Source organism: Sesamum indicum, linkage group LG12, assembly GCF_000512975.1.
Source record: "Sesamum indicum cultivar Zhongzhi No. 13 linkage group LG12, S_indicum_v1.0, whole genome shotgun sequence".
Classification (NCBI taxonomy): Eukaryota; Viridiplantae; Streptophyta; class Magnoliopsida; order Lamiales; family Pedaliaceae; genus Sesamum; species Sesamum indicum.
This window is the reverse complement of record NC_026156.1, coordinates 472533-481587: the sequence shown is the minus strand read 5'-3', so window position 1 is coordinate 481587 and position 9055 is coordinate 472533. Positions and strand designations below refer to the sequence as shown.

The following is a 9055-nucleotide window of genomic DNA, read 5'->3' as shown; positions in this document are numbered from 1 at the left end:
TGTGAACGCTCATTCCTTTCAATTCTTTTATTAAGTATTAAAATAATAATGAATGTGAACGCTTTTTCCCATATGATAACTAATTTCTTCCGAATTAAAATAATATTATATTGTTACAAATTAATGGATTTCGAGCGTGTGCCTGTGACTGTTGTGAGGGACAGTCAGCCATACCGCGTTGCCACGCCAGGTCAAACTGGTCAAATTTCAATGGGATGACATTTATATAATTGGTCAGACTGTTACACCCGTCAACCACTGCGTATGCCAACTCCCTACGTCACGTTGGAGTCACGTGCGTCGTCACTCCCCCCCCGGGCTCGGCTTCAGCCGCCAAGCTGGCTAATCTCTTACATTACATCATCCCATTCGTAAGTACTTCCCCACCCCAAGCGCGTGCTCTTGTCCTAAATTCGATTTTACTTTGATTCTTCAAAAACTACCACATGTTTATATCCACATAAAAAATTCAAATATTACTACCTCAAATTTAACTGTTCTCATTTTTTAGTAAATAGAGGAAAAGAAGGACAATTAATGTATTATTTATGTTGGGATAAGAGTCTATAAAATATTTAATTTAGATCATAATTAATACGGGTCTATAAATTATAAAATGTATCAAAATTATTAAGCAAAATTGAATTAAGAATCTACTGCTCTGCATGCTAATTCATATTTAAATTCATCAATTTAGTAATTATTTACAAAATGAATTACCCCTTTGATACTGTGTAGTAATTAATTTAACGAGGAATTCATAAATTTTACATGTGTGCGCTTTATTCACACTGAGACCACGTTCTGTCACGTGCCCACCACACAAAACATCAGCGCGTTCGTAAACAATTATAAGCTTGACAGAGCCGAGAAAGTTCCTTGGTGCGTCGAGCGTGTGGTCGGCGAGGATGCTCACAGTTCCATAAATCGTCAGCAACGCTGTCAACCCACTCGACACGATCCGTACATCACAACTGTTACCGTCACCGTTAACTGCATCAGAGTTTCCACTCACCATCCTCTTGCTCCACCTTCCGCCTTCCTATATACATAATCTCCAGCTTCCATTCGCTTAATTTTTCGACCCAGCGTTCAAAATTTATTCTCGTCTTCATTCACTACTCAAACCCTTTTACTTAAACAATCAGTTCTGTCTTCTCCCATAACCTGAGACTTCGGGAATTTTCATTACCATCTGCAATCAACATCAGGAGGTACTTCAATTTCTTTCGCATCCGCATTTCTTGGTTTCTGTGTTTTGCTCAAAAGGTTTGATCTTTTTGTGCTGTTTGATTTTTGTGGGCGTTTATGTTTCGTTGGAAACAAGAAAAGAAGGGTGCTTGATTTCATGTTCATTGACTATTGTTATCAATCTGCAGTGATTTTTCCTAATAAAAAATTAGGAGACTTTAAGGTGGTCAAGGGGTTGATCTTCTTTTCTAAAGTTGGTGAGAATTTGTACTTTCTTAGGTTATAATAGTTCAATAGATTTATATGACGAGGAGGGCTCCTTGTAACTTTCCTCGAGTTTTACAAGGGAATGGAAAATGTCCAAGATATATCTTCTTCTTTCTTTTGAGGTTTGACTTTGCATTAGCAATAGGGATTATAAATGCTTGTCCGTGAATCGAATCTGTATAAGTATGTTTTCTTTGTGCTTTACTTTCCGCTTTTGCTGTTTAGAAACTGCTCCACGATAGAAATCATGGTGATAGAAATAAATGATATTTCTTGTATTAGCTTTTGATTTCTTGGTATGAGATCAGTTTCCTTGTTTTCTTTATTCAAAGAGGTAGGAATCAAGAACATTGTTTCTCTCTGATGGATGTGATTGGAACTCTGCTTTTTCTTCTTCTCTTATGGGCCTTGTTCTGATGTGTTACTTGATTTAAACATGCACTTAAGAAATGATTTTGTTGAGATTTTCTCATTACATAAACAGGTTGAGATACTACAATTATCTATCCACTTTAAGTATTTCAACAACTCAAATTCTTTAGTAGTAGTTGGTCCGAATTCTTCAGAATTTGTTTCTTGTCTGAATTGAGAATTGAAATCTGGCATAGACTGTGCATAGTTATTGCGAGCTGGTGATGTGTCTTGGTATTGGATATCTTACAAATGGTAATTGATTTTGTGATGAAATAACTAGTAATTCTCATTGCTTTTTCATTATGTTGTCTTAAGTTGAGTCCCAGAATGTCTGGTTCCTTCTTACTGTGTAAAGAGTGAAGTTATTTATCTTCGACGTTTTTCTGGTTTTCTATGTTTTTCTGGTTTTGCAGGTTTGGTATTTTTCTGCAAGAGAGTCGCAAAATTGGTTTGTGAATAAGATTGTCCAACTTTCTCTGCTTACGGACCTGAGGGACGCTTCTTGGAACCACAAGATCTTTGCTGAAGGTTCCTGACAGAAGAGCTGATGTTAGTTATATAGAATGGACTCTCATTATCTTGGATATAGTGTCACTGGTGCAGATTTACCCTACTCTTCTTATCCTACTGTTTCCTCTATTCCAAAGAGACTGTTTGAGTCCTTGAGGTTTGATTCAAGAAACTCACCTAATTCGCCTTTCTCTACACCTTTTGAGACGGAGAGCCTCACCGTATTCAGTGAAAGTCAAGAGCAGCATAGTTCGAGTGATAATCTTTCTGAAGCCACCCCTTCTTCTAATTCTTCACTGGATTACAACAGCTACCTTCAGCAATCAAGGCCCTCTCCCTTCTGCCGTCAGGATAGTCTGTTGATTCGTTCTGGTCTACCTTCTTTTCTTCCGAATGCAAATAACAATCATAACATAAGGCACGCATTGCTGGAACTAGAGAGTGCTCTTATGGCTCCAGATGATGATGAGGAAGTCACAACATCAGAGCCTGCCTTAGGGGAAAATACGCGGTCTCAAACACCTGGCCAGAGGTCAAGGTCTTGGAACCAGGAAGCTCAGGCATCTCATTCACGTCAATCTGAGTCGCCTCGCGATTCCCCATTTGGAAGCTCAAGCAATCAAGTTCATATTGAGAAACGCCGCAAAGGAATGGAGGACTTTGCTTTACACGGTGTTCCTCCTAATAATCTCAAGCAGCTGCTGATTGCATGTGCTAGAGCTCTTTCTGAGAATAAACTAGACGAATTTGAGAAACTGGTAGAACATGGTCGTGCTGCTGTGTCTATCAGTGGAGAGCCGATTCAACGTCTAGGTGCCTACATGGTGGAAGGACTAATAGCAAGGAAAGAGTTCTCTGGTACCAACATTTACCGAGCCCTGAGGTGCAACGAGCCAGATAGCAAGGACTTGCTATCCTACATGCACATTCTGTATGAGATTTGCCCTTATTTAAAATTCGGTTATATGGCTGCAAATGGGGCAATTGCGGAAGCATGCAAAAATGAGGATCGCATCCATATAATAGATTTCCAGATTGCACAAGGAACCCAGTGGATGACTCTGTTACAAGCCCTTGCTGCTAGACCTAGTGGCGCTCCTCATGTGCGTATTACTGGGATTGATGATCCAGTCTCAAAATATGCTCGAGGAGATGGTCTAGCAGCAGTGGCAAGACGGTTAGCTGCAATTTCAGAGAAATTTAGCATCCCTGTTGAGTTTCATGCTGTTCCAGTTTTCGCTCCAGAAATTACAAGGGAGATGCTAGATGTTAGGCCTGGTGAGGCCCTGGCGGTGAATTTTCCATTGCAGCTCCACCATACCCCAGATGAGAGCGTCGATGTGTCCAATCCAAGGGATGGACTTCTGAGGATGGTAAAATCACTTTCTCCCAAGGTGGTCACTCTGGTCGAGCAAGAATCAAACACGAATACAGCACCATTTCTCCCAAGATTCATAGAAGCTCTCGATTACTACTCAGCTATGTTCGAGTCGATAGATGTTACCATGCCAAGGGACAGGAAGGAACGGATCAACGTGGAGCAACACTGTTTGGCCAGGGACATCGTGAACATCATAGCCTGTGAAGGGAAGGAGAGAGTGGAACGTCACGAGCTGTTTGGGAAGTGGAGATTGAGATTCATGATGGCAGGTTTTCGACAATTCCCTTTAAGTTCTTATGTGAATTCAGTTATCCGAGGATTGTTGAGATGCTACTCTGAGCATTACACCTTGGTGGAGAAGGATGGAGCTATGCTGTTGGGATGGAAGGACAGGAATCTTGTGTCGGCATCTGCTTGGCACTGAAGAGACGGGAGTATTGAGGACACATGTAGATGATGTTGTAGAAAACCTAGTTTCTTTTCTAGGCTTGCATGATGTTATAATCCCATGATCTAATAGTTTTTCTATATATAGAACTTAGAAGAATAATGTAGTTTCAATTTTGATACTGGAAAAAGAAAATACAGTTTCACATTTGTGTCCTCAGAGTGAATGTTTCACAATGGTATGGTACAATGACGCACAAAGCTGACTCATTGTTGGCAAAATTTTAATTCAGATCGAATTTGGTCGGATTAAATTAATTATTTGATAAGTGTAATACATTTGTTGTGTGATTGGTATATAGTTCAAAGAGAGATCAATTATTCGACAAATGTGATTAATTTAATTAGCTTGAACCTAATTTAGGTAAAAAATTTCTCTAGTTAATGATGTATGGTTCAATGAAGAGAGAGATAGGGAGAGATGAAATAAAACAAGAAATACTAAGGCAGCACGTGTTCTGCCACACTTTTGAGTCGTACAAATAACTATTTGACATGTGTTTTGTTTCACATTATGTTTGTTTGTGTGACATCAATGTGTGATAAAAGATCTTTCACTGTCGATTTCAAGTAACGGAGAAGTACATATTGGGATTTCAGTTTATTATTAGGTTCAATCACAAAGACTTCTTCTAAAATTTGCCATAATTACAAATATGTCTCAATTATTTAAAAAATTATAAATACTCATCTGCAATTAATGACCGTCCAACAAATAACCCTCAATAATAAGTTGTCATGAGGGTATATTTATTCGACTGTCAATGATTTCAGGAAGTATTTATCTTTTTCAACCAACTAGGGAAAGTTATAATTGTAAGAAATTTTGAAAGGGTCTGTTGTAATTTACCTTTGAAATCTGCAGTTCTAATATTGTTTAAATGAGATTGGATAGTGGAAGCCCATTTGGATCCCAAATACGGACTTCCAATGCAGGGTTGGGTAAAAGCCCATATGGTGGATAGATCGGGTAGGGTAAAAGCCCACACAATTGATAAATCTGGTGAAGAAAAGGTAGTTATACATTTCACTCGAGCTGCTTTTTTAAAAAGTATTTTTTATGGGTGTATTTATTTTTGTTGAATAGTAGGTGGTATTTTTATTATAATAGTAGGTGATGATTAAATTTAATGTATGTGGTATTGGTTAAAATGTAAATATTGTAATAGTTTGTTAGATATTGATATTCGAAATAATTGTAATAAATTTATTTCAATTAATAATATTTTATCGCTTTTACTTCAAAGAAAGAAATATTTTTTATCTAAGTGCACTGAAATAACATTGACATTGCAGAAAAATATCGATGTATCAGGTATAAGTAATCCATATAATTAAATTTTATATTCTAAAATATACAAACATCTAACTTTTTTTATGAATATCATAAATACATAATTCTATATAATTTTGGTACTTGTAAAAGATACTTTTATATAAGATTCAACAAACATCATAAACACACACACATATACATATATATATATATATGTTTTATTTTAATAATTTGTTACTTTAGTACACCAAAGTAACATTGGTATCAGAGTAAAATAATTAGGGTGAATAGTAATTTACCCTCCTGTGATATTGAAAATAAGTACATTACTTTCGTATGAAAAAAATATAGCAATTTACCTCCTTTTACTTTTTAAAATGCCTCCTTACATATGGAGGTAAATTGCTCCATTTTAAAAAATATAGGGGGTAAATTATTGTATTTTAAAAAATATAGGGAGATAAATCACTTTATTTTTTCTTAAAGGGGGTAATTCGCTCATTTGCGATATCAGAAGGGGGTTGTTTGTATTTTTCTCAAAATAATTATATATTACATATAAGTAAAGAATAAAACAAATTCCGTTGATATGTGGGTATTCGACTGATTTTTATTGATCGACTCAATATTTTGCTCAATTTATGAATATTGATATAATTATATAATTTCAACTTCCATATATTCAAAAAAAAAAAAAAATTCAAATTCCCATATGTTACATTTGAATTGGCTGATTTGAAATTAAAAATTTCAAATACCTAGTAACAAATATTTTGAAATTATTTGAATAGTACAAAGAATCCAAATCCTTCCGCTCTCATTTCCAAACTATATTTTTGTGAGAATATTGGTAGATTTTAAATTATTTGATATATAGTTATTGAAAATTATTTCTCCAAAACTATTCTCTTAAATTCAAATTTAAATCCAAATACAATAATAAATAATATTTTTTATGTTTTGTCAAGATGGATTTTTGGGTGCGCATGAGACGTCCCAACTTGGATTTTCAAAAGTCCATGTCATTATGTTTGGCCGAAAATTCAAAAATTGAACCAATCGTAAATTTAAATTAAATTGTGCAATAATTAGATGACTAAATTTAGCATACACTGCACTGCATATGTACTATTTAGATACTGTGTAGCAGCAGTTTTTGACTTTTGCTGCAGATTCTTTAGATAAAAACTATGAACAACCTGAATTGAAAATTATTTATTGGAATAGGAGTAGAGGAACTACAATTAATATTAGTATAATTAAGACTGTTATAGATACAAATATTTGATATTGATAACTATGATCGACTTATTAAAAAAAAAATTCATCATTTCAACTTAAAAAAAATAATAATTACCAACAAAATTTACTCTTTTTTCAAAATTTCTCAAAAAGTGTAATTGGTAAGGAAAAGTCCTTAATGAACCTGGCTGTTGCACTAGTAAAAAGGAGTTTGGAAGTAATGTCATCGTACGACAGTTTGGTAGCATCTATGCACATAGATTTTTCTTTATTACCTCATTTTCCACCTTGGCTAATTGCTATATATACCCCATTTCCGCTACACAAGAGCCAAGAGGTCTACAAGTGCTCATTAGCAAAAGAAAATTAGCACAAATACAAGAGAAACTACTGTAGAAGCTTTAAAGTTGCTTCACATGTTACATATGCACTTATAGTTACGTGTGTGGGGCAGACAGTTTTTGTGGTTACAATTAAGCACTTCAAATATTATTATTCTATTTGTTAATTTTTATTACATCCATCAAATGTAGCCGAATAGTAATGTAGCATGGTGTATATGCTCTTGTAAATTTAATTTTATTACGAAAAATTTAATATTTTATGACAATAAAAATAAGATGTTAGGAGTTTCAAACCAAACAAAAACTTAAATCATTAGGCTGGGTAAAAAATTGGACCAAGCAGACTGCAGTGCTGCATCCCATGCCCTACTCTTATGAGCTCAAAACCCAGCTATGTTTGGATTATATATTTATTGCCAAACTAGATATTTTCAGTTTATCACGTTTATATAGGTATTTATCACATTTATAAATTTAGATTTGAAAATATATAATTTAAATATATTTTTATTTCTTACATAAAAATTAATAAATTGTTTTTATCCCATTAATAGAAACAAAACCGACGGCCTATTTACAGTGAAGATTCACATGGTCTAAAAAAGGAAGGGAAAATTACATTCTCTTTTTTAAGAATTTATTGTAATTATACGTAAATTCTTTATAAATTGAGAAATTATATTTAGTATATTTGAAGTTTGTTTTCAATTAATAAATTTCGGCGAATTTCGATTAATGGAGGGATTTATTTATTAGACGAAAGCAAACCTTAAAAGTGTTTGATGTAATTTTTTAAATTATAAAGAATTTATGTATAATTACATTAAATTTCAAGAGAAAATTGTATAGTTATCTCAAAAAGAAAAGAGCAAAGGTTCATAATTTTCTTGGCGATTAAGTGGCCATGCCTGTCATTATAGTCTGAACTGCTTCATGACTATTTTATATGTTTTAATAATTTTTTCCTGACGAAATTATCTTGTAATACTTTTATATTTTGAGGGATAAAAAATCTAGACACCTGAGAAAATTAATTCAATTGTTCATAGGGTTATAGTTAAGAGAACCGACTTTATTTCTGGTGTGGCTTGAATATATTTATTAATTTTAATTATTGAGATAAATTAATTTTTAAATTTACATATATTGAATAATATAATGAAGTATAAAATTAAAAAAAAGAACTCATAATACGTAAATTTATCTACAATTGTGAATTTGTTCCCTTTTCGTCCCTCACTATTCTCTCTATATACGTTACTTCCACTGCAAATTTTCAAATTTCAGACGTGTGTCAATACAGTCTCCTATACCCCACGATCAGACATTTTATTTATCTTTTTTTGTGGGACATTTCTCGATTTATGCGTGTTAATTTTGTGCAACAGCCATGCCAATCTTCTTTGTATGGTTCCAATTTTATCGATTCGGGAGGTCTTAGTGGGCTCAGATGAATTGATTCTTTTACAGCCACCTTTTAAATTCCAAACATGTGCCCAATTACAAATCGACAACAGCTGTACTTCGACCACCATGTCACCCAAATTCTTTTTTTATTACAAATTCTTATTATACATTACATTGCACTTAATATATGTATTACGTGTATAAAGTATTTTTTAATTTTAAAAAAAACTTACATATAATTTAAAGAGGAATTTGGAAATAATGGGATGGTAAGGAAAAAAATTAGTTTGGATTAAGTTTGAGTGAATTAAATTTATTATACAGCAAGTGTAATATACTTGTTTGGTCACTTTTTTTGAACTGTATATCAATTACACGTCAAGTGTATTGTACTTGTAATATGATTGATTTAAGTTTGTTCAAGTCAAATTCAAACTAAAATTTCCTCATCGTACGACAATTTGGTCGGAACCATGCATATAGAATATTCTTTACTTGGCACATTTTCCACCCTGGCTAAGTGCTATATATACCCCATTTCCGCTACACAAGAGGACTACAAGTGCTCAATAGCAA

General features: G+C 33.8%; 1 protein-coding gene across 2 annotated transcripts; it reads left to right on the top strand.

Annotated features, from left to right (window-relative positions):
- Positions 899–4370, top strand: LOC105174806 (scarecrow-like protein 21). 2 transcript variants are annotated; one of them, XM_011097004.2, is made up of 2 exons: positions 899–1214; positions 2286–4370. In XM_011097004.2, the coding sequence occupies exon 2, from the start codon at positions 2436–2438 to the stop codon at positions 4185–4187; it is 1752 nt and encodes a 583-aa protein (XP_011095306.1). In that variant the 5' UTR covers positions 899–1214; positions 2286–2435; the 3' UTR covers positions 4188–4370. The 2 variants fall into 2 exon arrangements, with proteins under 2 accessions (XP_011095306.1, XP_020553937.1); XM_020698278.1 differs by lacking the exon at positions 899–1214 and adding an exon at positions 1224–1792.

Coding starts and splice junctions, on each gene's coding strand:
- LOC105174806 (XM_011097004.2), top strand. CDS start 2,436: ATGGACTCTCATTATCTTGGATATAGTGTCACTGGTGCAGATTTACCC.